The 27,977-nt window shown below is 45.3% G+C and overlaps 4 protein-coding genes, 2 long non-coding RNA genes and 1 other non-coding gene across 7 annotated transcripts; 3 read left to right on the top strand and 4 right to left on the bottom strand.

The window, feature by feature from the left end:
• Positions 1 to 416: 416 nt before the first annotated feature.
• Positions 417 to 1,130, bottom strand: LOC123494196 (uncharacterized). The gene is made up of 2 exons (XR_006664498.1): positions 1,026 to 1,130; positions 417 to 939 (listed from the first exon to the last, which is right to left on the bottom strand). It is a non-coding gene; the product is annotated as an uncharacterized lncRNA (long non-coding RNA).
• Positions 1,131 to 1,329: 199 nt separating this feature from the next.
• Positions 1,330 to 3,613, bottom strand: LOC109757025 (auxin-responsive protein SAUR36-like). Its single transcript, XM_045229118.2, has 2 exons — positions 2,576 to 3,613; positions 1,330 to 1,457 (listed from the first exon to the last, which is right to left on the bottom strand). Exon 1 carries the CDS (start codon positions 3,609 to 3,611, stop codon positions 3,150 to 3,152), a length of 462 nt encoding a protein of 153 aa, XP_045085053.1. The 5' UTR covers positions 3,612 to 3,613; the 3' UTR covers positions 1,330 to 1,457; positions 2,576 to 3,149.
• Positions 3,614 to 3,841: 228 nt separating this feature from the next.
• LOC109757024 (uncharacterized) lies at positions 3,842 to 4,622 on the top strand. Its single transcript, XR_005757879.2, has one exon. It is a non-coding gene; the product is annotated as an uncharacterized protein (transcript).
• A 1,340-nt stretch (positions 4,623 to 5,962) lies between these two features.
• LOC109757027 (auxin-responsive protein SAUR36-like) lies at positions 5,963 to 6,340 on the bottom strand. The gene has a single exon (XM_020315847.2). The coding sequence runs from the start codon at positions 6,338 to 6,340 to the stop codon at positions 5,963 to 5,965; it is 378 nt and encodes a 125-aa protein (XP_020171436.2).
• Positions 6,341 to 6,429: 89 nt separating this feature from the next.
• On the top strand, positions 6,430 to 8,768 carry LOC109757028 (auxin-responsive protein SAUR36). Its single transcript, XM_020315848.3, has one exon. It carries the CDS (start codon positions 6,830 to 6,832, stop codon positions 7,550 to 7,552), a length of 723 nt encoding a protein of 240 aa, XP_020171437.2. The 5' UTR covers positions 6,430 to 6,829; the 3' UTR covers positions 7,553 to 8,768.
• A 964-nt stretch (positions 8,769 to 9,732) lies between these two features.
• On the top strand, positions 9,733 to 10,638 carry LOC109757029 (auxin-responsive protein SAUR36-like). Its single transcript, XM_020315849.4, has one exon. It carries the CDS (start codon positions 10,157 to 10,159, stop codon positions 10,577 to 10,579), a length of 423 nt encoding a protein of 140 aa, XP_020171438.1. The 5' UTR covers positions 9,733 to 10,156; the 3' UTR covers positions 10,580 to 10,638.
• A 10,293-nt stretch (positions 10,639 to 20,931) lies between these two features.
• Positions 20,932 to 23,376, bottom strand: LOC109757030 (uncharacterized). Its single transcript, XR_002231423.4, has 3 exons — positions 23,216 to 23,376; positions 23,053 to 23,124; positions 20,932 to 22,251 (listed from the first exon to the last, which is right to left on the bottom strand). It is a non-coding gene; the product is annotated as an uncharacterized lncRNA (long non-coding RNA).
• Positions 23,377 to 27,977: the final 4,601 nt, after the last annotated feature.

Below are 27,977 nucleotides of genomic sequence, written 5' to 3'. Positions count from 1 at the left end.
GGCGACTGGCGAACCCTCCTGACCACGGAGCTCAGGAGAGCCATCTCAGCCGGCCTCCTCCATCCCTACCGAGAACGGAAGACACACATGACGTCCTCCATCACTACCGCAGCATCCCCAGGAGCTCGCTGATGACCGCCGTGCCGAGGTACCTCAGGGGCACCTAGAAGCGCGCCCCATCAGCGCAACATGCAGTGCTACGTATGCCTACCTGCAACTGCAAGCGTGAAGCCAGCCAAGATGATATCAAATCAGCTTGCTTAATGCCTGATTAGTTAACTAGGATGCGTGCAAGGCTTCATGGGAACCACATGAACAAATACTCCCTCTGTAACAGCCCTACAAGGCAAGAATGGGCTGTAAACATGTGACATGCCGGAAATTGAACACATCAAAGTGCTAGGCCGAGCACGAGCTTTTCAGCTGAATGTTCACAGAGAATAGATTGATCAGGTGCATGAACAATGAACATTATGATGACAGTCCAATCAACAGAAGCACATCAATATATAGCATATAATTGATCAGTGCTCACCGAAATTGTTCAGTCCCTGAATCTGGAACCCATTGTTGTATTCCTCGCACGTTGCCAGTAGCCATGTTTCCGACACACCTCTTGTTGGCTACGCGGTTCGGTATGGCAGCCGCGAATGATAAGAAAGCAGACCCATGCCTAACAATTGCAACTATAGGCTCCAGCATACACCAAACATTTGGCCCCACCGCAATCAAATCCAAATTAATCATGCTGCATGCACCGATCCCATGGCCTTGTCCCCTGCCAACTTTTCTCAATGACAAGCACAGTTCACCGTCAAGACGTCCTTCCCCTGGCCTATAAATTCAGCAAGCAGCTCAGCTCAACACCATCACTTCTTCATCCGCTCATCCACCAACTGAGCACTGCAACATCCATAGCTCACTTCTTCAGATCTCCAGCTGAAAATTCAAAGACCGAGAATCAACTATGGTCGGTGCCAAGAGACTTGCTCAATTGGCAAAGAAGTGCCAGAGGGTGGACGCACTTGGGAGGAAGAGGCTCACAGTGTTGGCCAAACAAGATCAAGACTGCTGCAATTCAGTACCGGCCAGGGGCCACTGTGTCATGTACACAGATGATGGGAGGCGTTTCGAGGTCCCATTGGAGTACCTTGGCACGACGATCTTTGGCGAGCTCCTGAGGATGTCCCAGGAGGAGTTTGGCTTTGCGATCGATGGCAAGATCACACTGCCCTGTGATGCTGCAGTGATGGAGTATGCCATATGCTTGCTAAGGAGAAATGCCTTCACCGAGGTCGAGGTCGAGAGTGCATTCCTGAGTTCTATGGTGGCGTCTTGCCACTACATGGGCTGTGAGATGCCTACTGTCGGAGCCAGCAACCAGATTTGTTGTTTGTAGCTTCTGAAGAACATGCATGAAGAGGCCCTGATGCTGTCTTCTGTCTTGTGTAGTTTGCCTGGATGGTGTAAGATAGTTAGCCAACAGACACTAGGAGCAGAAAAATTGTATATATAGCAATGCAACAAAGCAGTATTATGGCCACCAGCAGTATGCATTCTTCTCTTACATTTCAGTTTTGTACAAGTGTATAATATACCAACAATGGTTGCTATTATTTTTAGACATCGGTAGTCCCATCCTGCTCCGCAGAGAATACACAACAAGTTTCCATACAATCTACTACTCCCTCCGTTCCATGGTTTTAGTTCCATTTGAACTAAAATCATGACAAGAATTATGGAACGGAGGGAGTATCATCTAAGCCAGCACATTAAAAAGATTAAAAAGTTGTGAATTGAGAAATGACCAGGTGGTACAGGAGCAATTCCAATGATGAATCCTCTGGAAAATTATACCATCCAATCCAATAAGAAATTAAGTATGATAACAATCACAAAATGGAATAGAAAGAAGGGTTTACTCCACAGGTTTTAATGGGTATAAGGCAGATTTTAATTCTTGGGGTAAAAGCATGTGATGGTTAACTGTCAAGCAAGAAGTGCCTGTTTGCAGCTCCTAATGTTTATGTGGTTAGTATTTGTTAGTAAAGTAGTTTGACATGGATAGAAGGGGAATGGAAAATGTGCTTCTCTTTATGTTTATGAAATCGTTGGCATTCTTCCCACCTCCACTTGAGAAATTGCTATGTAACGAATGTAGCAGGAACATGTTAACCCAGCACCTTAAGTCAAAATTTCTGATTTTCTGTTGCACCTTTTTAGAAAGAAAAAAATGTATTCAATTTGCATAAAAAGTAATGAAGAGATACCCTCTTTTATTTGCCAATAAACATTATGTTATTACACAGTACGTTCATTTTAAGTGTTTATCAACTATTTGGGTAATGCATACAAACAGAAGATAAAAAAGCAGAGCATCAGAGATATGTATGATATCCTAATTTCTTCAGAAAGGTGAACACTTTATATCCAAATTAAACTTGAATTATTTGGTTTCTTGAATTACATAAAGTAGATCAACTTGCTCATCTTTCCTGTAACTAAAGAGCTAAACTAACCAAATTTGATTGCTTTGCTACCGGTTGGAGAGATTATTCCAGTCTGGAATTCTCACCGGAGTATGGAGGAGGTGCTCGAGCAAGCAAGACGCCACCGAGCACACGCACGCACAGGCTAGCTGTGCATCAGACATCACACGCAAGCAGCAGTGGAAGCATCCATCTATGAGGCAGTAGAGGCAGGTCTATGTGGAGCGCGTTCTCTGGAAAATCTTATAAACGGCTCACACAATGTCAAATTCTCAATCCGATGGTCCTCGCTACAGGTAGGAAAGGCAGTTCACTGATCGTTCATCTCTCCCCTTCGCCGGTGCTGTTGCCGAGTTCCATCATTCACATCCCCTCCTTTTAGCCGCTGCACCCACAATTCACCCTCCAAACTTTGAGCAGAATGTTAAAGGATGTGTCAAATAATCCATTTTTTCCCAGAAAAATTGTCTCTTTTGTGTCATTTCCTGTGATGATCGAATCTTATATCAGACTACAGATCTCCTCAATCCTAACCAAAACAGTATTTCAGAAACTAAGCTAGTACTCCCTCTGTCCCAAAATAAATGTCTCAACTCTAGTACAACTTTGTACTAAAATTAGTACAAAGTTGAGATACTTATTTTGGGACGGAGGGAATAGCTAAGTACAAAGAGCAAACTGATGGGTGATTCCCATTGATGGGGCCATGCAACTAGCATTGTAGTTGTGACAGTGCCCAGCAATGGAGCTCAAGAATGCCTTCTCGACCTCCTCGGAGGCCTCTCTCCTGACCAGGCACAAGACGTACACCATTACCATGGCGTCGCAGGGCAGCATGATCCTGCCTCCGTCGCCGCCACTCGCGAAGCCAAACTCCTCCTCAGACATCCTCAGGAGCTCAGCGAACACCGTCGTCCCGAGGTACGCCAGAGGGACCTCGAACCGTGCTCCATTGGTGGTGTACATCATGCAGTGGCCCTCATCAGCAGCCACAGATGATGCTGTACTGCAGCATTCATCATCGGCCGTGTCTGAGGCATGCTGACAGCGGGCACTGGCTCCGGCTGCCAACATCCGTTGGCACTTCTTGGCCAGCTGAGCAAGCTTCTTTGGATGGATCATGGCTGGCTAAATTTCACTTTGGCTCTGGAAGTCTGAATGTGTGTTGTAGATTGTGATGTTGCTTGCACATGAGATGAAGAAGCTGTGTTGAGCAGGCCATGGATTTATAGTAGAACGTACAACAAAGAGGGCTCGGGGAAGTGCATATGCGTGTAGGTTGTGTGTAGCTATCAGTGAGGGCGTTGGGTGGAAGTAGCTGCAGAAAATGTGATGAATGTGCTCAGTCTGAAATGTGCTTGTGGCTAGAGAGCCCCATGGGGTCCTCGTGCTCGTGCCATTTCCCCAGGAAACCGATCACCATGGCTGTGCAAGTGGGACGTCCAGCGCAAGCTCCAGCAAGTGGCAAACACTTGGCCCCAGCAGACCTGATCCAGATCACATCACGGCACCTCCAAAACTGCAACAGCGCATGTGCCATACACAAGGCATTGTCTCCTGCCAAACCATCACACACTACACCATATGTGGGTACTCCTTCACTCTTGAGCTATAAATCCATGGCTAGTGACCACCAAACACCACCACTTCATCCACAGATAAAGGCATTCCAACCTCCAACTAGCAGAAGAATTTCTCCAGTTCCAGAAACACAAGAAACTACCATGATGAGTGCCACGACACTCGCTCGGCTGGCCAAGAAGTGGCAGAGGGTGGCGGCTATCGGGAGGAAGAGGCTCACCTGGTCGCCATCAATGTCCACAGAAGAAACCAGAAGGTCGTGCGGCACGTCATGCTCGTCAGTGGCCGGCAAGGGCCACTGCGTCGTGTACGCTGCCGATGGTGCAAGGTTCGAGGTACCCATTGTGTTCCTTGAAACGACCATCTTCGGCGAGCTCTTGAGGATGTCCCAGGAGGAGTTCGGCTTCGCAGGAGTATGCCATGTGCTTGCTCAGGAGAAGCGCCTCCGCAGACATGGAGGCCGCATTCCTCAACACCATGGCGATGCCATGCCACTATCATGTGGCCCAACATTTGGGAGTTGGCCAGCATTTCGGTGTCTGCTGCTCCTGATTACCATCTGCAGAGATATAGGAAAATAGACTAAGGAAAACAGTTTATGTGTAGCATTTTGATCTTTCTAGCATAGAAGCAATCAAGGAAGATGGACAGTAGTTAGAGAAATTACTCTTTCAATGTATGCATATACTTTGTTTCAAAAATAAATGATTAATCACTGTTTTTTAGGACCTAAGCATTAAGGGTCGACAAAAAAATGCAATTAAATGGCCTCAGACACAAGTTATTACAAAGAAAGTTTAGGTTGGGCAGGTAAGTCCTAGCAGATGGATTAGGGAGGTGACCTTTGGACAAAGGCTACTGCAAGTTGTTCAACTGATGACAAATTCATCGAATTATACTCGAGTCAGGACCAGCAAACCTACTAGCGTTCAGAAATCGGGTCTGTCATGCAGTATAAGCTAACCATGATTTGTACTTGGCAAATAAATTTTCATGCTATGTTCGTGTCATGGATGTCCTCATCAGGATGCTCACTTTCCCAAAAGAAACACCAACATGGAACTAATGACAAGCCCTTGGATAGGTTCAAGGCTGTGACCTAGAAACCCTCAACTGCCCAGCTAAATGCAAGGAAGATACTGGAAAATGGCTGACACATGCTATGCTAGAAACCATGCAGACCGTGGGTGGACAATGAGATATGGAGCTGCCCAGCAACTTGCCAGATCTGTAGCAATCAAAGCACTGTTAAACTAACAAACACCTAACATACAGCTGCAGTTGTAAGTGCAAAGACACACCCAAAAGCAATGAAGTGAACTCCGCATCTGCCTATGAAAGGCTCCTGGACCATCATGTGCCATGTCCCCTCTGATGCTAGCTTTTCACCAAAGTGTGGTGAGCTGACGAGAATCCGTGAAGCCAACGCAGAGCAGTCTCCAGCACATGAGGAATGGAGATCCGGAATTGGCCACTTCCGGCAGTGACATGGTGAAAGCTGCTATTACTACCTCTAACCAGAACTTATGAACTGCTCAACCCACCTCCATCTGGGACACGCAGTCTCAATCCGAGGTTTCTAGTTGGAGGTAGGAACAGCAGTTCTTTTTTTTAGTAAAGGAACAGCAGTTTGTTCATTGTCCATCAATCCTCTCATCCCCAACCCCTTCGCAGCGCCATCACCGAGTTCAGCCACTTGACCACAAACTTTAAGTCCATGGTTTCTTTCTACTTCCTTCACTAGTATATATGAACTATGTTCAAGGATGTGTCAGACAATCCAATTTCTCCCAAAAAATTTGTCTCTTTGTATCATTTCCTGTGATCATTGAATCTTACATGAGGCTCTCTACAAAGCTCCTATCAGTCCTAATTAAAAAATATTTCAGAAGCTAAGCTAGTAGCTGAGTACAAAGAGCAAACTGATGGCCAAATCCCATTGATTGTGCCATGCAGCTAGCATTGTAGTTGTGGCAGTGCCCAACAATGGAGCTCAAGAACGCCCTCTCGACCTCCTCAGGGGCCTCTCTCCTGACCAGGCACAAGATATATTCCATCACACTGGCATCACAAAGCAGCATAATCCTGCCTCCATCACTGCTGCTCGCGAAGCCAAACTCCTCCTCGGACATCCTCAGGAGCTCGGCGAAGACCGCCGTCCCAAGGTACGCCAGAGGGACCTCGAACCGGGTTCCGTCAGTGGTGTACATCACGCAGTGGCCCTCATCGGCAACCACAGATGACACTGTGCTGCAACACTCGTCGGCCATGTCTGAGGCATGCCGACGGCGGGCACCGGCTCTGGCCGCCAACATCCGCTGACACTTCTTGGCCAGCTGAGCAAGCTTCTTTGGATGGATCATGGTTGAGTCGGATGTGCTCCCGGCTGGCTAAATTTCACTTTGGCTCTGGAAGTCTGAAGTTGTGTTGTAGATTGTGATGCTGCTTGAGATGAGATGAAGTTTGTGCTGAGCAGGCCACAGATTTATAGTAGAAGGAAGAAAGGACTCAGGGCGGTGCATATTCGTGTGGGTAGTGTGTAGCTATCAGCAAGAGCGTTGGGAAGGGGACAATGCCATGCGTGCTCTGTGTGCAATGTTGTTGGAATTAGCTGCAGACACCAACAACGTGATGATGATTTTGATGAGAGTTCCAAGCACCATCCATGTCTGAAATGCGCTTCTGGTTAGAGAACCACATGGGGTCCTCGTGCTTGTGCCATTCCCTAGCAAACCGATCACCACGGCTCTGCAGGCGAGATGTCCAGCGCAAGCTCCGGCATGTGCCAAACACTTGGCCCCAGCAGACCTGATCCAGATCACACCACGGCACCTCCAAAACCGCAGCACTGCACGTACCCTACCCATTGCATACCATCACAGTCCATCGTGTGGGCGCCAACTTTACCCTTGAGCTATAAATCCATGGCTAAATGCCCTCCTAACACCACCACTTCATCCAAAGACAAAAGGCATTCCAGCCTCCAACTAGCAGAAGAATTTCTCCAGTTTCCAGAAACACAAGAAACTACCATGATGAGTGCCAAGAACCTCGCTCAGCTGGCCAAGAAGTGGCAGAGGGTGGTGGCTATGGGGAGGAAGAGGCTCACCTCATCAACATCAGGGGGGGAAACCGGAGGGCCATGTGGCACGTCGTGCTCACCTGTGGCTGGCAAGGGCCACTTCGTCGTGTACACTACCGACGGTGCGAGGTTCGAGGTACCGCTTGTGTTCCTCGGCACGACCGTCTTCGACGAGCTCTTGAGGATGTCCCCAGAGGAGTTCGGCTTCACAGGCGTTGACGGTGACAGAATCACGCTGCCCTGTGACGCATCAATGATGGAGTATGCCCTGTGTTTGCTCAGGAGAAGTGCGTCCTCAGATATGGAGGCCGCGTTCCTCAACACCATGGCAATGCCATGCCACTATCATGCAGAGCCACATCTCGGAGTTAGCCAGCATAATGGTGTTTGCAGCTCCTGATTACCATCTGCAGAGATATAGGAAAATAGATTAAGGAAAACACTTTTTGTGTAAGCATTTTGATCTTGCTGGCAAAGAAGCAATCAAGGAAGATGGACCGTAGTTAGAGACAATGTTCTTTCAATGTATGCATATACTTTGTTCCAAAGATAAATGACCGATCACAGTTTTTTAGGGCCTAAGCAGTAAGCATCGACAAATTCCTTTCCAATTGTATCCTCAGACCCAAAATATTATGAAGAAAGTTGTTCAACCGACAACCCATGATAGAATATTTGCAGCTGGAGATGGGATGTGACCTTTTGGACAAAGGCTACTGCAAGTTGTTCAACTGATGATAAAATCACCAAATGTTCAAAAATCGGGTATATCCTGCAGAATAAGCTCATCAAGATTTGTGCTTGGCAAAACAAAATTGCATGCTATGTTTGTGTCATGGAAGTCAAAGTAAATCATCAGGCAAGGCCAGGTTCATTGTCTAAAATAGACTAACAAATAAGCCTTGCATTGTGACTTACATTACATCACTTCCTCAAAAGATATACCAAAGCGAAACAATCACAAGTCACTGGATAGATTCAAGGATGTGTGGCCTGGAAACCCTCAAATGCCCAGCTAAATGCAAGATACCGGAAAATGGCTGACACATGCTATGCTAGAAACCATGCAGACCATGGGTGGACAATGAGATATGGAACTTCCCAGCAACCTGCCAGATCTGAAGCAATCAAATCACTGTTAAACCAGCAAACATCTAACATGCAGCTGCAACTGTAAGTGCAAAGTAGACACCCGAAAGCAGTGAAGTGAACTCCGCATCTGCCTGTGAAAGGCTCCCGGACCATCATGTGCTGTGTCCCTTATGACGCTAGCTCTGTACCTCACCTAATTGCAATCACGCAGTTGAAGCAAAGGCACAGATATAGGTCATCAGAACATTAAAGTGATTGTTTTTGAATCAGCATATCTTCCAATATCTTGATATAGAGTGCTGAACAAAAAGGAGCACGTCCCTAAATACTGGACCCCGGATGGTTGCAAAATGCATCTACCGAGTTAAGCATCAAGGACTGTACTACTGTAGTATGCATCTGAGTGCCTAGCAAGTAGTCCACTACCTTTGCCTATACAGAAAGCCATGGCCAAGCAAAATCTGATCTGAATCTGGCTGCTGCCCCTTACAGCCACCATTGCATGCACCAAGCTCATGGCCTTGTCCCCTGCCAAATGCAAATTAGTCATATGTATGTGCCTATATATTCATGGGCTACATAGTAGTACACCACCACTTCATCAACAAACTCAGAGATAAAGAATTTCTGAGCAACATACCTCAGAACCAAGAACACACAAGCATGGCCATTATCTGAATATCACTGCTTCCCTTGGGAGCCACCATTGCACTCACCAAGCTCATGGCCTTCTCACCTGCCAAACACTATTAATGTGCAGGCAAAGCACCAGAACCACACTGGCTGAGGTACGGCACGGACATGTTGCCTGCTGACCGACTAGTCCCTTCTTCCCTCCAAGCAAAAAGAGAATCAAATTTGAGACTAGTCCTTTCGCTGCCTTTTTGCACTGACAGGTGCAACCCACTTCACCAGCCTCCCCCTGTGGCCCCCTCCAGTCCCATCTTTCCGTCGCCTGCAAATTCAGTCAATGGAACAGATTAACTGCACCATGTCTACCAAAAAAATGATATCTAAAAATACATACAAGTTCAGAGCCAAAAGGAGAATTAGTACACATGTGTGTCATGACATTCTTAATTAGAGAGAGGTTTCCTTTTCAGGATTATCTGTATTTAGTCCAAAAAGTTGTGCCTGAGAAACCCAACTATGACTGGAAACATCACATTGAAATTGTTATGCATGAATACGGAACCCCAGAGTCAACTCAACACACATCAGAGACATCTGCTTCAGCTTGAAATAAGTATACAGTGGTCTGATTCTAGCCATATGCTCCTGTACCCAAAAGAAATAGAAGGCAAGAATGAACAGTAAACGTGTGGCATGCCGGATATCAAACGGATGATCTGCTAGACCGAGCATGCTTTTCGACTGAATGTCAACAGAAAATAGATTGATCAGGTGCATGAACAATGCACGTTACAATGTCAAGTATCTGCCAGGAGAAAGCACAGAGGTAGCCTAATCGATCAGGGCTTACCGAAACTGTTCGATCCCTGAATCTGGAAGCCATCACTGTCCCCTCCTAGCACATTGCCAAAAGCCCTGTTCTCGACATGTCTATTGTTCGCTACACGGCTTGGTATGGCATCCACGAATGATAAGAAAGCGGACCAATGCCTAACAGTTACGATATAGGCTCCAGCATACACCAAACATTTGGCCCCACAGCAATCTAATCCAAACTAATCATGTTGCAACGCTGCATGCACCGATCCCATGGCCTTGTCCCCTGCCAACTTTTCTCAATGACAAGCACAGTTCACTGTCAAGATGTCCTTCCCCTGGCCTATAAATTCAGCAAGCGTCTAGCTCAACACCATCACCTCTTCATCAGCTCATCCACCAACTGAGCACTGCAACATCCATATCACACACTTCAAATTCTCACAAAGATAGAGAGCCAACCATGGCCAGTGCCAAAAGACTTGCGCAATTGGCAAATAAGTGGAGGGTTGAAGCACTTGGGAGGAAGAGGCTCACAATGTCAGCCAAAGAAGACCGAGACTGCTGCAGTTCTATACCGGCCAAGGGCCACTGTGTCATGTACACAGCCGATGGGAGGCGTTTCAAGGTCCCGTTGGAGTACCTCAGCACGATGGTCTTCGGCGAGCTCCTGAGGATGTCTCAGGAGGAATTTGGCTTTGCAAGCGATGGGAAGATCACACTGCCTTGTGATGCCGGAGTGATGGAGTATGTCATGTCCCTGCTTAGGAGAAACACCTCTGCCGGCGTCGAGAGTACATTGCTGAGCTCTATGGTGACATCTTGCCACTACACCGGCCATATGATGCCTACTGTTGGAGCTAGTCAACAAATTTGTTGTTTGTAGCTTCTGAAGAATATGAATGCAGAGACCCTGATGTTGCCTTCTGTTTTTTTGTAGTTTGCCTGGATAGTGTAAGATAGTTAGATAAGAAACACTAGGAGATGTTTTCAGTATGTATTCATAAAAGCAACAAAGCAGCATTCTGGCAACTAGCAATTGCAGGCTTGCAGCCATACTTCTCTTGCATTTTAGTTGCATACAACTGTCCAGTGACCCAACAAGGTTGCAAGTATTTTTAGATGTTGGTAGTTTCATACTGCTGCTAGGAGAATTCGCAAGAAGTTTCTATACAACCTATATCATCCAAGTCAGACAATAAAAATGATCTACAAAATTGTTAATTGGTAAAAAGACAAGGTGGAAGAGCAGCCATTTTCAATGGTGAACTCTCAGGGGGGAAATATAAGGCATGCAAAAACTAGGATAAAAACACAAAATGAACAGAAAGCAGGTTTATTTATGAGTATAAGGCAGCCCACAAAACTTTAAAGAAGGTAGTAGGAACTAGGCCTGAAAGACGTGCAATAACAAGTGTATCGTATCGGTGCAAGGATTTGGTACATGTCTGTTACTCACAATCTGCAGACATGCAGCTGGTTGAAGCACCAAAGGAAGGTGCATAGAAAGAGCTAAGGAATAGCTTCCACATGTTAGTCTGGTAGGTATGACACTGGTTTGGTTCTAGTCATGTACTCCATGTGAGATATGAAATGCAAGAAGAAACAGCCACCATGTAAGATGCTGAAAATCAATCAGACCACATGCTAAACCAGCACAAGCTTTCAAATGGATGTTCATAACTCCTGTCAAATGGATGTTCATAACTCCTGTTAGAGATCCATGAAGCACTTTGTCGATCTCAGGGGCCACTCTATAAACTTCTTATCATTAGGATATAATCAAGCAAAAAAAAAAACGAATTATACCTCTTTGCACTCCTGTTAGAGACCAAAGCAAGCAAGCACTCCTAGTACCGCCAGTCCCAAACCGATGGCCCAAGAAAGATCAACTCAAGACCACATTGCTTGGCCCTGCACATGCAGGCAGCACTGCATGTTATGAGCCCATGGCTCTGTCCATGCCTGTTCTAGAAACGTCTCCTATTCGCTACACGGTTCGGTATGGCAGCCATGATAGATAAGAAACCAAACCAATAACGACCATAGGCTCCGGCATACATCAAACATTTGGCCCCACTGCAATCTAATCCAAACTAATCATATGCTGCAACACTGCATGCACTGATCACATAGCCTTGTCCCTTGGCAACTCTTCTCAGTGAGAACCACAGTTCACCATCACGGTGTCCTTTCCTTGGCCTATAAATTCAGAAAGTGGCTAGCTCAACACCATCACTTCATCAGCTCATCCACCAACTGAGCACTGCAACATCCATAGCACATACTTCTTTATATTCTCACAAAGATCGAGAACCAACCATGACCAGTGCCAAAAGACTTGCGCAATCTTTTAATTGCATACAACTGTCCAATGAACAAACAATGGTTGTGATTCTATCTTTAGATGTTTCTCTACAATCTATCAGCTAAGTCAGGGACTTAAAAGATCCAAAAAAATTGAATTAGTAAAATGACAAGGTGGAAGATGAGAACAGAAAGCAGATTAATATACGAGTATAAGGCCACAAAACTTTAAAGAAGGTAGCAGGGGCTAGGCCTGAAAAATGCTCAATAACAAGTGTGTGGGCACAAGATTTGGTATACGTATGTTATTCACAATCTTCAGGCACGCAGCTGGCTGAAAGCCCGAAAGCCTAGTTCGAGTTGCCTGAAGGCCGGAAAGTGCAGAGAAAGGGCTAAGGTATGGCTTGCACATGCAATGCTACAAGTCAGGTAGGCCGTCAGGAACTGAGATATGACTCTGTTCAACAAATTGCTTCACCATAGGTTTGGTTCTAGTCCTCTAATCCTTGTACCCAAGAGATGTGGAATGCAAGAAGAAACAGTTACCATGTGGAATGCCGAAAATCAATTAGATCATGTACTAGGCCAGCACAAGATTTCACATGAATGTTTAGAGAGAATAGATTATTAGGAGCATGAACAATTGCTTATTATATCTCCAACCTGATTTTCACTGTGAGTCCCCCATCCCCTGTAACTTTAATCCCATAAGAATTCGTCCATAGGTGCAGCATCTCTCTTCAACTAACGTGCACTCCTATTTTAGAAACTATAAACTACTGAATTTTGGACATGTTTTTTCGTGAAAGAGGTGTTGATATCCTTTGCGTCCAAGAAACCAAATGGAGAGGACAGAAGGCGAAGGAGGTGGAGGATACCGGCTTCAAGCTGTGGTACACGGGGACGGCTGCAAACAGAAATGGCGTAGGCATCTTGATCAACAAGAGCCTCAAGTATGGAGTGGTAGACGTCAAGAGACGTGGGGACCGGATTATCCTGGTCAAGCTGGTAGTTGAGGACTTGGTTCTCAATGTTATCAGCGCGTATGCCCCGCAAGTAGGCCACAATGAGAACACCAAGAGGGAGTTCTGGGAAGGCTTGGAAGACATGGTTAGGAGTGTACCGATTGGTGAGAAGCTCTTCATAGGAGGAGACCTCAATGGCCACGTGGGTACATCTAACACAGGTTTTGAAGGGGCGCATGGGGGCTTTGGCTATGGCATCAGGAATCAAGAAGGAGAAGATGTCTTAAGCTTTGCTCTAGCCTACAACATGATTGTAGCTAACACCCTCTTTAGAAAGAGGGAATCACATCTGGTGACTTTTAGTAGTGCCCAACACTCTAGCCAGATTGATTTCATCCTCTCGAGAAGAGAAGATAGGCGTGCGTGCCTAGACTGTAAGGTGATACCTGGAAAGAGTGTTGTACCCCAGCATAAGTTGGTGGTTGCTGACTTCCGCTTTCGGATTCGTGTCCAGCGGGATAAGCGTGCCAAAGTCGCTAGAACGAAGTGGTGGAAGCTCAAGGGGGAGGTAGCTCAGGTGTTCAAGGAGAGGGTCATTAAGGAGGGCCCTTGGGAGGAAGGAGGGGATGCGGACAATGTGTGGATGAAGATGGTGACTTACATTGTAAGGTGGCCTCGGAGGAGTTTGGAGTGTCCAGGGGAAGGAGAAGCGAACATAAGGATACCTGGTGGTGGAATGATGATGTCCAGAAGGCGATTAAAGAGAAGAAAGATTGCTTCAGACGCCTATACCTGGATTGGAGTGCAGACAACATAGAGAAGTACAAGATGGCGAAGAAGGCCGCAAAGCGAGCTGTTGGTGAAGCAAGGGGTCAGGCATATGAGGACCTCTACCAACGATTAGGCACGAAGGAAGGTGAAAGGGACATCTATAAGATGGCTATGACCCGAGAGAGGAAGACGAGGGATCTTGGCCAAGTCAAATGCATCAAGGACGGAGCAGGCCAACTCTTGGTGAAGGACGAGGAGATTAAGCATAGATGGCGGGAGTACTTCGATAAGCTGTTCAATGGGGAGAATGAGAGTTCTACCATTGAACTGGACAACTCCTTTGATGAGACCAGCATGCGTTTTATGCGGCGAATCCAGGAGTCTGAGGTGAAGGAGGCTTTAAAAAGGATGAAAGGAGGCAAGGCGATGGGCCCTGATTGTATCCCCATTGAGGTGTGGAAAGGTCTCAGGGACATAGCGATAGTATGGCTAACCAAGCTTTTCAACCTCATTTTTCGAGCAAACAAGATGCCAGAAGAATGGAGACGGAGTATATTAGTACCAATCTTCAAGAACAAGGGGGATGTTCAGAGTTGTACTAATTACTGTGGAATTAAGCTGATGAGCCATACAATGAAGCTATGGGAGAGAGTCATTGAGCACCGCTTAAGAAGAAGGGTTTTTATCAGTTTTGCCATCGGCTGTATAACGCTACTTAGTTTTGCCACTAAACATTTTCACTACTCAAAAATGCCACTGTTCCGTTAGACACAACCTCAAAAAGACCATTTTTCACCGTTACCGTTTGGTCAATACACGTTGACTGAAGTTAGATGACGAAACTACCCCTATCCCATTTGTAAGAGGCGCATGAGAAAAAGAGAACAAAATATGGGAGGATGGGGGTTCGAACCCAAGACCACGGGGTACACAAGCGCGCAAGCTAACCAACTGAACCAGGGATACTCTTTGTTGTGTGAGGAGATACAGTCCTTATATACCGATGTCTGAACCTAACTAAACAGAACCTTATCTAATCCTTGACCCGATCTGTTCGTGGCAGTTTCCCCAGCCGGAACCAATATCCCTAATCACCGCCGCCGCCTGCCAAACTCCTCACCTGGCACCGCCGGTCGCCGGGCTGCCCGCCCAGCTCCGGCGCGCCCCCACTCGCCGCAGCTGCGGAGCCTCCCGCCGAGTGCCGCCACCCATCGCAGCTTCGCCTCTTCCTCCCGCCCGGCACCGCCACTGGAGGCAGGCAGCTCCGGCGCTTCTCCCGGCTGACTCCGCAACTCCTCCCGAGTCTTGAAGTGCAGTTGTTCCACGGCAATGGCGACGGACAGCAGGACCGAATCGGAGGGTTGCATCGGCCACAGGACGCCCCAAAATGACATAGGCTCTGAAATTCCTGCATTGTGAGTATACTAATTCTCAGTGTGCGTGTGTGGTTGAATATAACTTGTAGAGGTCGAAATTTGTACATAGAATTTGTAGTAGCTGACTTTCCCTTACTGATAATCGCGTACAATTTGGTACTTGTGTTCCTGATGGTCAGGATGGATGCGGATACTGCTTGTATGCTGACAGTTAGGATGGAAACAAGCCGTGAGAGTAGCGATGGTCTCAAGCGATACGTTGGCGTCTTTGATTTTCCTCTATTCGTAGAACCTAGTATCACACACAAAACATTGCTGCGCAAGCTGTGTGATAGCTATCCATGGGGGTGGCGTGATTACGTTGAGTTGAAGTACTATGACAGGGAGCAGAATAAATGGGTTGCTGTTGTATGTGATGATGATGCAGCTTTGATGTTTGGAAAACATCAAGATTCAAAGAAAATATCTATGCAAATTGAGGTTCTTCAAAAATCCCAAACTCCTAGCACACCTAGCTGTAATCCACCTACACAACCTTGTTACAGTGAGAGTCAACATACAGGGAGTCAGGCAGTTGATGTTCATACAGTCAACATACAGGGAGTCAAGCAGTCTACTAGTGTTGATGATGCTAATAGAGACATAACCGACGATGCTATACCCGATGATGCTGTTCTCTCGGATAATGATGATGAGCGGCAGTATCCAGACTTAGTCAGGAAGTCTACCAAAGAAGATGATTCGGCAGATATGGAAGAGGAAGATAATCCTCCAGCATATGAATCCACTGACACTGAAGAAGAAGAAGAGAATAGAGACATGGGTTTAGTTGATGAAGAGGAAGAGGAGGAGGAGGACAGACCCATTGTCGTATATAACAAGGAGAATCCATTATTTGCAGAAGGGTCGGTATTCCCCTCTTTGTTGGACTGCAAGAATGCACTTTCTACTTTTGCAATTAAACGTGAATTTGACTATACAGTCGAAAAGAGTGATTCTAAGAGGCTGAGAGCAAGTTGTGCATATAAGAGGTGTAACTGGAGAATTCATGGCTCTTATATGAGGAATAACACGATATTTCAGGTATAACTTGCTAACATCTAATTGATTTGTTTATTGTACCCTTTATTTTGTGGAACTAGTAACTATTGAAATGTGGCAAGTTTAACATACTAGCAACATACTAACTGATTTTGTTGTTTCCTACAGATCAAGGTGTGTCCTTTCTCTCATACATGCCCAACTAAGCTGAGAAGTGAGAAGTTCAAGCCGGCAAAGAGCAGGTGGGTTGCTGATGTTGTGCTGGATTGGGTGAGAAAGAACCCAGATATTGGCCCTACTGCTCTTCAAGAGAAGATCCATGAGAAGTACCACTTCACTTTGCCATACATGCGTGTATCTCGTGGTAAGGACAAAGCAATGGATATGATTAGTGGAAAATGGGAAGATAGCTTCCATCGTCTCTATAGTTTCAAGGCTGAGGTGGAGAAGTGTTCTCCTGGTAGTGTAGTGGAAATAGACAAAGAGACTGTGCAGTACACGATCAAAGGAAAAGTGAGAGAGAAGGAATGCTTTAGGAGGGTGTTTGTTTCATTCAAGGCATGCTGGCAAGGCTTTTCAAATGGATGTCGACCATACTTGGCCGTAGACTCAACTGCACTAAATGGGAGATTCAAAGGGCAACTAGCTTCTGCTTGTGCCATTGATGGCCGTAATTGGCTTTACCCAGTTGCATATGGGGTGCTAGAGACAGAATCATCTGAAAGTTGGGCTTGGTTTCTTCAAAATCTGCGTGGGCTTATTGGGCATCCTGAAGGACTAGTCATACACACTGACGCTTGCAAAGGTTTAGAGACAGCAGTAGAACAAGTGTGGCCTGGAGTGGAGCATAGGGAGTGTATGAGGCATCTTGCTGCAAATTTTCAAAAAAAATTCAAGGGCAAGGTCTATGATGATAATCTTTGGGCTGCAAGCTTAACTTTCAGCTCTAGAAAGCACAATTGGCATATGAAACAGATCCTTGCTAAGAAGAGTGTCCAAAAATATATGGCTGAACACCACACAAAGATATGGTATAGAAGCAAGTTCAATGAAATTTGCAAGGTTGACTACGTCAATAACAACCTCGCATAGTCATTTAATAGCAAAGTCAGGAAAGTTAAGGCTCTTCTTATTGTTGACATGTTGGACAAGATTAGGCAGATGATAATGGAGAAGTTTGATCTGCGGATGAGGATAGCATTAGAAAAATGGCTTGGCCATCTCATAATACCAAGTGTGATAAAGACACGGCATGCCAAATCCAAAGGTAAATATCTTGTATTCTTTCAATTGATTAATTTCATAACAACTAAATTCAATGATTAATGTTTTGTGTTCTTTTCAGGGCTGAAGATGATGGTAATTAGACGCAGTGATGTTGAGGCAGAAATTACTGCAATGGACAAAGAGAATAGGGAATGGAGGTACCCTGTTGTCATCGCAAAGGAAACATGTAGCTGCAGGCAATGGCAGGTCAAGGGTTTGCCATGTATCCATGCCATGTACTTTATTACTTCACTACGAGGTCCGGTATCAGAAATTGAACCATATGTACATGAGTTCTACTCCGTTGCAAAATTTAAGGCTGCGTATGCGGACAACATACCTGCAATGGTAGGCAAGCAACAATGGGACATTGTTGACGCTGGCTTCAAACTACATGCTCCAGTGTTGAGGAGGCCAAAAGGCCGACCAAGGAAAACTAGAATTAGATCTAGTGCTGAAGGTGCTGGCGTGAGCGCTAGGAAAAGGAAGTGCAAGCGATGCGGAGGCTTCGGGCACATTGCCAGATTGTGCACAAATCCAGTTGACCCAGCATTTGGAGAAGATGAGGCTGACCTCCAAGCTAGGGAAGCCCCTTTTGTGGCAGGAGAAGGTGACCCTGCACTATCAATGGTTGCAATCCCTGAACTATCAATGGTTGCAAGTTCGGCTAGGTAACACGAAAAGAACATGTGCTTTTCTATATGTTTTCAACATCCATTTTCATTCTTTTTTGCAACATGACTAACTTCTGTACAGCTCAAAGAAAAGTGTGAAGAAAACAAGTGTGAAGAAAACAAAGAAGAACACTAGGAAAAGGAAGGACATGCAAAATGAAGTTTGTGCCACAACCGAAGGACGTGCAGGTGGATTTGTTTCGTCTCCCATGCATATTCAAGTTGCAAATGCGGAACCACCAGACAGTCCTGCTAAAAACACAAGAAGCAAAAAGAAGCTACATATGTGAAGTTTGTGTGATCGTGACCTTATGCTTGTGAACCTGGACATCCTTCTTTACAACCTTATGCATGTTTGAGAATTTGTACCTTTATATTTCGACCAGCAAGTGGATGTTATTGAACCTTATTTATGTTTGTGAACCTGATTTGTGTGTGCTGAAAAACAAACAAGTTGATATTCTGAACCTTATTTATGTCTGTGAACCACTTTGTGTTTGTGTCGTTTTCAGAAAAATGGGCAGCCACCATGCTGAAATTTTCAGAGAAATTTACAATACCATGTGATCCTGCTGTCATATGTGTTGTTTCTCTCAATTAGTGTGTGATCGTCAAAAAAATTTGGGCGTGACGGTTTGCATCATTTGTTTATGTTACTAGCACCAAACATTCTTCCAGCCGGCCAGCCGCTCATGCAGATGTGTTGTCCATACTAACTTTCAAACCCAAGTCCAATTAGCTAGCAACAAGAAAATGTATGAGACGTTGCTGTGTTGGAATATTATTCCATATCAGACATCGGTATATAAGGACTGTATCTCCTCACACAACAAAGAGTATCCATGGTTCAGTTGGTTAGCTCGCGCGCTTGTGTACCCTGTGGTCTTGGGTTCGAACCCCCATCCTCCCATATTTTGTTCTCTTTTTCTCATGCGCCTCTTACAAATGGGATATGGGTAGTTTCGTCATCTAACTTCAGTCAACGTGTATTGACCAAACGGTAACGGTGAAAAATGGTCCTTTTGAGGTTGTGTCTAACAGAACAGTGGCATTTTTGAGTAGTGAAAATGTTTAGTGGCAAAACTGAGTAGCGTTATACAGACAATGGCAAAACTGATAAAAACCCGAAGAAGAATGACAAGCGTGACCAAAAATCAGTTTGGTTTCATGCCTGGGAGGTCGACCAAGGAAGCCATTTTCTTGGTACGACAACTTATGGAGAGATATAGGGAGCAAAAGGACTTGCATATGGTGTTCATTGACTTGGAGAAGGCCTATGATAAGATACCGCGGAATGTCATGTGGTGGGCCTTGGAGAAACACAAAGTCCCAGCAAAGTACATTACCCTCATCAAGGACATGTACGATAATGTTGTGACAAGTGTTCGAACAAGTGATGTCGACACCGATGACTTCCCGATTAAGATAGGACTGCATCAGGGGCCAGCTTTGAGCCCTTATCTTTTTGCATTGGTGATGGATGAGGCCACAAGGGATATACAAGGAGATATCCCATGGTATATGCTCTTTGCGGATGATGTGGTGCTAGTGACGATAGTCGGACGGGGGTAAATAGGAAGTTAGAGTTATGGAGACAAACCTTGGAATCGAAAGGGTTTAGGCTTAGTAGAACTAAAACCGAGTACATGATGTGCGGTTTCAGTACTAATAGGTGTGAGGAGGAGGAGGTTAGCCTTGATGGCCAGGTGGTACCTCGGAAGGACACCTTTCAGTATTTGGGGTCAATGTTGCAGGAGGATGGGGGTATTGATGAAGATGTGAACCATCGAATCAAAACCGGATGGATGAAGTGGCGCCAAGCTTCTGGCATTCTCTGTGACAAGAGAGTGCCACAAAAGCTAAAAGGCAAGTTCTACAGGACGGCGGTTCGACCCGCAATGTTGTATGGCGCGGAGTGTTGGCCGACTAAAAGGCGACATGTTCAGATGGATGTGTGGCCACACGAGGAAGGATCGAGTCCGGAATGATGATATACGAGATAGAGTTGGGGTAGCACCAATTGAGGAGAAGCTTGTCCAACATCGTCTGAGATGGTTTGGGCATATTCAGCGCAGGCTCCAGAAGCTCCAGTGCATAGCGGACGGCTAAAGCGTGCGGAGAATGTCAAGAGAGGGCGGGGTCGACCAAATTTGACATGGGAGGAGTCCGTTAAGTGAGACCTGAAGGATTGGAGTATCACCAAAGAGCTAGCTATGGACAGGGGTGCGTGGAAGCTTGCTATCCATGTGCCAGAGCCATGAGTTGGTTGCGAGATCTTATGGGTTTCACCTCTAGCCTACCCCAACTTGTTTGGGACTAAAGGCTTTGTTGTTGTTGTTGTTGTTGTTGTTGTTGTTGTTTCCTGAAAGAGACATGAGCATAATTTGCAAACGAATTAAGAAAAGGCAAATTAGGAGTCATAGATGCATGCTAAATGTGTTTCCCATTTTAATAGCTTAGAAATAGAAGAAGGGAAAAACGAGAGGATTTGGTGCAGCCAGTTGCCTGTGCAACCCATATTCTCTCCTCTTTTCTATTTTTTCTGATTTTCCAAATAATTCATTGATGTTAGTAATGCTATATGATGTGCACCTGCAAAAATTCATCTAATAATATGACCATTTCTGACCTAGACAAAAATAATAATATCCAAATGAATAGTGCTCAGTTAAACAGCATGCACATGATATAAGTTATCATTTTTGTACAGGTCACAAGAAGTTATATTTTGGTATGAATTTTCACAGATGCGGCTTGCATCCATGAATTATTTAAAAAAATAATGCAAACTGCGAAAATCAGAAACAGGGGAGAGAGAATATATGATGCGCGGGAAACTAGTTGCCAAAATTACTTTCCGAAGGAAAACTTCCATTAAACAACACACAGCAGAAACAGCCAGCTACAGATTCAGTAATTTATGGCAAGTTGCAGAACACTTGACCCTCCTAGCTAAACAAGGTACAACTTTGGACAAAAATTACACTGGTTTTTTAGAGAAAAATTACAATACATACCTTTTGAAATAGAGTTCTTTCCTTTCTAACTTAGACTCCAAATGGTGGAAGCAACAATGAAATGAAGACCACATGAGATGCTGGACTGGAGACCAGACATGCATGGAGCAGATCACGAAGTGAACAAACAGCAACATCTGTCGAGCAAGTTAATTCAGGCATGCACACCATCCGACTGATCAACAACACATCTGAGACTGAAGGTTCAATGGCGACTGGTAAGACCATGAACAAGTTCCTGATCATTAGTCCGACACACTTTCTTTTCCTTTCAGCTGGTCAAGTGTCAATTTGGAGCTCCAAAATAATAGCATGATGTGCGAAACTGATGATATCTCAACTGAATCCATCCATATCTGCATCGCAGAATAGATCGTGCCATGATGCTATTGCTACCACTATTGGCTCCAGCATGCCCCAAACATTTGGCCCCATCACAATCTACTCCAAAGTGATCACATGGCCTTGTCCCTGGCCAACTCTTCACAGTGACAACTACTCTTCACCAGCACAATGCCCTTCACCTTGCCTATAAATTCAGGGAGCGGCAAAGCTCAATACCATCACTTCATCAGCTAATCCACCACCAACTGAGCACTACAACACCCATAGCTCACTTTCTCTGGAGCTGAAAATACAAGACCCAGAACCAACCATGATTAGCACGAAGAGACTTGCTCAACTGGCAAAGAAGTAGCAGAGGGTGGCGGCACTTGGGAGGAAGAGGCTCACAGTGACAGCCAAAGAATATGAAGAATGCTGCACCTCTGGAGTGGTAAGGGGCCACTGCATCATGTACACGGCCGACAGAAGCCGTTTCGAGGTCCCGTTGGTGTACCTCAGCACGATGGTCTTTGGAGAGCTCCTAAGAGTGTCCCAGGAAGAGTTTGGTTTCGCAAGCAATGGAAAGATCACACTGCCTTGTGATGCCGCAGTGATGGAGTATGTCATGTGCTTGCTCAGCAGAGATGCCTCTGCCGAGGTCGAGAAGGCATTGCTGAGTTCTATGGTGATATCTTGCCACTACATTGTTTCTGTGATGCCAACTGTTGGAGACAGCCAGAAAATTTGCTTTTCGTAACCGCTGAAAAACATGCGTGCAGAGACCCTAATGTTGTTTTCTGCTTGTTGTAGTTTATACCTGGATAGTGTAAGAGAGTTAGATAATAGGCAATAGGAAAAGGAAATTGTTATGTAAAGCTTTTTGATCATGCAAGCAACCAAGCAGGGACATGGGCAATCAGCAATTCAGCACTAGCTGTCATTGTTTTACTTAAATTCAAATTGAATACAATAATTAATCTCTCTACCTCTGTACAATCTAGCACTAAGTAAGTCCTTAGAAAAATTTATAAAAACTGTAAGAAAGTGAAATGACTGTGCGGCACAATCTATATGCAGTGATGATCTCTCAGGATATAACTTGAGAAGGTCATCGGGGTAAGAAATACCAGACTAGTTAAAAAAGGTAATGGAAGAGAAACCAGGTTTTATTTAGCAGTATACAGCAGGTCTCTTCAGTAGAAACAAGCAACTGATGTTTAACTGTTACCTAAAAATTTGAACGCGCATGAACCAATTAAACTGTACAGCAGGCAGTAGGCCAGAAAATGCTCAATGAGAAGTGTGTCAGTACTGCATTAAGTACATGTCTATTATCCGTACCTTCAGTTAGCAGCTAAATTCACAAACCATGGTTTGCAGCAGCTAAATTCAGTTAGAAACATCATTCTTATTCAGAAATCCAGTGTATGGAGGCCATGAAATACTGAAACAGCATGATCTTTGTCTAACAAATCAGAAAGAAATTCTTGTTTACATATCTAGTATGCATCCTTAAAATTTGTGTTTGCTAGAGAAGAGATCGTTTCCCCTCGAATCTACTCCAATCTGGTTGGACTAATCATTCACAGGCCGGGAGAGATGCGAAGGAGGGGGTTACCTCTCAGCGTACTGGAGGAGGCGATCAAGCTTCTTCAACCTCCAGCGACCGCGCCGCCACGTCCTTGACCACCTGCGCCGCACCCGCACGGACGCACACACGCGGTCAGTCGGGATTCTGCAAAGGATCTACGGCGAGAGGAGGGGTATTTCCTGACACGAACCTGATTCGAGGAGAGGAAGCGCTGATTCGAGAAAGAACCGCCGCGGCTGCGCCTGCAATCTCCGGCCGCGCCGCGCCGCGCCGGATGGATCGCCGGCGGGGACATGGGAGAAGAGGGGAGCTCACCCCTCGCTCCCCTCGCGCGCCCATTTGAGCCGGCCCATGAGCGGCGGCGGGGCGCCCCGTATTTTTCTTATTTCGTTTTTTTATTCCATTTTTGTTTTTTCTTATTTAAATAATTCGGGATTTCGAAATTTTTAAAAAAATCAAGAAAATGCGAAGTTTGAAAAAGTTCATGAAGCCAAAAAATGTCCTCCCAATAATATTGATGAATTTGAAAAATGTTCGTGATTTCAAAAAATATTCGTGAATTCGGATATTAATGAACATTTTTTATTAGATGAAACTATTTTGAATTTGATGAACATTTTTTGAACTTGATGAACAAATTCTCAATTCAAGAATTCTATTTCTAAAATTCGGATGAACATTTTGAAAAGTGAATGAACATTTTAAAAAATTATGGTCAACAAAGTTTGAATACAATGAGCATTTTTTGAGTTAGATGAACATTTTTTATGAAAAAAATGGATGAACAAATTTTGAGTTTGATGAACATTTTCAAAAATCGATGAAAAAAATTAAAATTTGATGAATTTTTTTAAAAAATTATGAACAAATTTCGAATTGGTGAACTTTTTTTAATTTGATGAACAAATTTTGAATTTGATGGAAAAATCCTGATGAACGGAGAATGAATTCGATGAACACTTTTTGAATTGGATGAACAAAAAAATGTTCACGAATTTGATAAGAAAATTCACACGAAAATGAAAATATTAAATAAAAAGAGAAAGGAAAGGAAAACAGAAAAAAAGGAAAAAGGAAATAAGAAAAGGAAAAATGAAGGAAAAATGTCAAATGGACTGGCCCGTACAAAATCCAGCGCGCGAGGGGGTACGCGCAGTTGCTCGGCGGCGCCCTGCGTGCTGAATAGGAAGCGTCGGAGAAGAGAGACAAGAGAGGAACGCGCAGCGGCGAGTGCGTGCGTGTGGGCTTAATTTTGCTTTTCGGCCTACGCCATCTCTATGACCTGGGCCGGTGAAAGATCGTGGATGTCGCCTAGAGGGGGGGGTGAATAGGCGCTTTAAAATAATTACGGTTTAGGCTTGAACAAATGTGAAATAAACCTAGCGGTTAATTTGTCAAGCACAAAACCTACAACAACTAGGCTCACCTATGTGCACGAACAACTTATGCTAAGCAAGAAAACCTACTTAGGTGATAGCAAGATATATGACAAGAAACAATATGGCTATCACAAAGTAAAGTGCATAAGTAAAGAGCTCGGGTAAGAGATAACCGAGGCACGCGGAGACGATGATGTATCCCGAAGTTCACACTCTTGCGGATGCTAATCTCCGTTTGGAGCGGTGTGGAGGCACAATGCTCCCCAAGAAGCCACTAGGGCCACCGTAATCTCCTCACGCCCTCGCACAATGCAAGATGCCGTGATTCCACTAAGGGACCCTTGAGGGCGGTCACCGAACCCGTACAAATGGCAACCCTTGGGGGCGGTCACCGAACCCGTACACTTTGGCAACCCTTGGGGGCGGTCACCGGAACCCGTCAAATTGCTCGGGGCGATCTCCACAACCTAATTGGAGACCCCGACGCTTGCCCGGAGCTTTACACCATAATGATTGAGCTCCGAACACCACCAACCGTCTAGGGCGCCCAAGCACCCAAGAGGAACAAGCTCAAGGGCACCAAGCACCCAAGAGTAATAAGCTTCTCAACTTGTAACTTTCACGTATCACCGTGGAGAACTCAAACCGATGCACCAAATGCAATGGCAAGGGCACACGGAGTGCCCAAGTCCTTCTCTCTCAAATCCCACCGAAGCAACTAATGCTAGGGAGGAAAAAGAGAGGAAGAACAAGAAGGAGAACACCAAGAACTCCAAGATCTAGATCCAAGGGGTTCCCCTCACAAAGAGGAGAAAGTGATTGGTGGAAATGTGGATCTAGATCTCCTCTCTCTTTTCCCTCAAAAACTAGCAAGAATCCATGGAGGGATTGAGAGTTAGCAAGCTCGAAGAAGGTCAACAATGGGGGAAGAACACGAGCTCAACAGATAAGGTAGAATGGGGAAGAAGACCCCCTTTTATAGGAGGGGGAAAATCCAACCGTTACCCCCCCAAAACAACCCCGTAGAGAGCGGTACTACCGCTTGGCCAGCGGTACTACCGCTCCCCCTCGCGGTACTGCCGCTGGGCCCAGAGCGGTACTACCGCGGTGGTCAGGGCGGTACTACCGCACACGAGCGGTACTACCGCCTCCACTAGCGCGGCTAGTACCGTAAAACCCAACACGGAAAAAGACCCCTCGAATCGAGGCGGTACTAGCTCGAAGCCGCAGCGGTACTATGGCTGGGGGCTACCAGCGGTACTACCGCTGTGGAGCGGTACTGCCGCTTGTAGCACCCAAGCGGTACTACCGCTCCGGCCCGCGGTACTACCGCTGGGACCAAACAGAACTGCCAAAACTTCTTCATATGAGCTCCGAATTGAGCAAACTCAAGCTTGTTGGATACAAGACGACGAGTAGCATCAAAACAGCATAGTAAGAAGAGGCAGGGGAGGTATGCCAACAAATAGAGGAGTGAAACCTCCAACCAAGAAGAACCGGCATAACCTCCAACATCGAAAACATCATTGAAGATGCGAGTGAACTCCGTTTTCGATGAACTCGAGCTTGTCATCAAGATGACCATAAGCTCCAAAACTCACAAAGAGAAGAACCAAACAAGAACCAATAAAGATGATGCAAGGATGCAATGGTTTGAGCTCTCTATGAACGATACGATCAAGCTACTCATCGAGAGCCCCCCTTGATAGTACGGCAATCGATCCTATAACCCGATCTCCCAACTACCATCATGAGACCGGTAAAATAGAAAACCTATCAAGAGCAAACCTTTGCCTTGCACATGGTCCACTTGAGCTAGATGATGACGATCTTGACTCCCTCAAGATGGACCACCTTTCTTGATTGCGTTGGCTCGATGAAGACTAGTTGATTGCTCCCCCATACTCCACTATGGGTGAGCCACCCTTCCGCACATCTTCACAAGTCCATTGTCACCACAATGGCTTCAAGCATTTGATCTCTTCGTGATGTTTACTTGAACTTGCCCGCTTCACTTGAACTTGCACACCGCAACCTAACCCCACAAAGAACTCTCACAAAGACCATGGGTTAGTACACAAAGTGGAATTGACAATGCTTACCATACCATGGGATCGCTTGATCCCTCGGTACATCTTGTGCGCTTTGTGTGTTGATCAACTTGATTCACTCTTGACTTAGTCTTGATCAACCTTGACTCTTTCCAACTCTCTTCATTTGGATGATGTCTTGAAGGTAAACATGAATGATCACACAATCTTCTTCTTCAAGACATGCTTGCAATAAGCTCAACTCTCACATGACCAATCTTTGGATAATTCCTTAATAACACCTTGGTCACCACATAAACTCCTTGAAACCAACACATGGACTTCAAGAAATGCCTATGGACAAATCCTTCAAATATAACTCAAGGCAACCATTAGTCCATAGAGATTGTCATCAATTACCAAAACCAAACATGGGGGCACCGCATGTTCTTTCAGCCGGCGCGACGGGTCTGGGCTGTCTTTTCCATGGACCTAGGCCAACATTTATTTATGTTCTTAAATTGACTCAAAAAAATCATGTTCTTAGAAAAACACCAGCATTGAGTTTTTTTATCGACCACCGCTGAGTTTAAATTCTAGATTTATCGAGCAATTGAGCTTTATCTTGTCTATGTTTTGTATGGGCATTTTTTCTAGAATGTTATGAGGTAGTTATAAGCGTAAAAAAATCAAAGTTGCCAATTTCTTCTCATGTGATCTGCTTCAATCCTAGGTCCATCAATGGTCGCATGAAAACTGCCTTCCTTAGTAGATGGTGGTCCAGTGGGGCAAAGAGGTCCAACTATAGTCTTCAGAACGCTAGGCCCTGAGTAATTTTACTGGCTAGCAACAAAGAGTTTATTGTATCGGCCTTTGTTTACAATAACTTGGTAGTAAAACACAAGTAAAACCTTCAATCAGAATGACACTATTAGTCTGAAAGCCCAACTAACACTAGAAACCCTTCGGATGTGTTTGGTTCGAGGGATAGTTTGATTGACTATGGGTATCCCTAACCACATGATTAGGGATAACCATTTTTACTTTTTGGCTGGGTGGGATGTCAAATGGTTAGAGATAGCCATATATGTGTTTGGTTCGAGGGACAAAGGGTGGGTAGGTTGTTATGATAACCCCTTCACACAAGCAATTTGAGCAAAAAAAAGTTGGCAAAGGGTGGTGGTTCGAGAGGAACGCGCGGCGGTGAGTGCGTGCTTGTGGGCTTCGTTTAGCTTTTCGGCCTACGCCATCTCTATAACCTAGGCCGGCGCCATGGGCCCGGGTTGTCTTTCCCCTTGTTTTTTTGGCATTGGCCAGAGTTTGAGTTAAAATTCTATGTTGAGCAATTGAGCTTGTACCATGTCTACGTTTTACGATACGGAGCCGCCGCCAAGCCCTACAACCTCTCGGGAGGGCTGATCTGGAGTCCGTTCGGGGCTCCGGAGAGGGGAATCCGTTGCCATCGTCATCATCAACCTTCCTCCATCACCAATTTCATGATTCTCACCGCCGTGCGTGAGTAATTCCATCGTAGGCTTGCTGA

Source organism: Aegilops tauschii, chromosome 5 (genome assembly GCF_002575655.3).
Source record: "Aegilops tauschii subsp. strangulata cultivar AL8/78 chromosome 5, Aet v6.0, whole genome shotgun sequence".
Taxonomy (NCBI): Eukaryota; Viridiplantae; Streptophyta; class Magnoliopsida; order Poales; family Poaceae; genus Aegilops; species Aegilops tauschii.
This window is presented reverse-complemented; position numbering and strand designations above follow the sequence as displayed.

What these genes read in the sequence shown, in the direction of transcription:
- LOC109757029 (XM_020315849.4), top strand. Translation starts at nt 10,157, where the DNA reads ATGGCCAGTGCCAAAAGACTTGCGCAATTGGCAAATAAGTGGAGGGTT.
- LOC109757025 (XM_045229118.2), bottom strand. Translation starts at nt 3,611, where the DNA reads ATGATCCATCCAAAGAAGCTTGCTCAGCTGGCCAAGAAGTGCCAACGG.
- LOC109757027 (XM_020315847.2), bottom strand. Translation starts at nt 6,340, where the DNA reads ATGGCCGACGAGTGTTGCAGCACAGTGTCATCTGTGGTTGCCGATGAG.
- LOC109757028 (XM_020315848.3), top strand. Translation starts at nt 6,830, where the DNA reads ATGTCCAGCGCAAGCTCCGGCATGTGCCAAACACTTGGCCCCAGCAGA.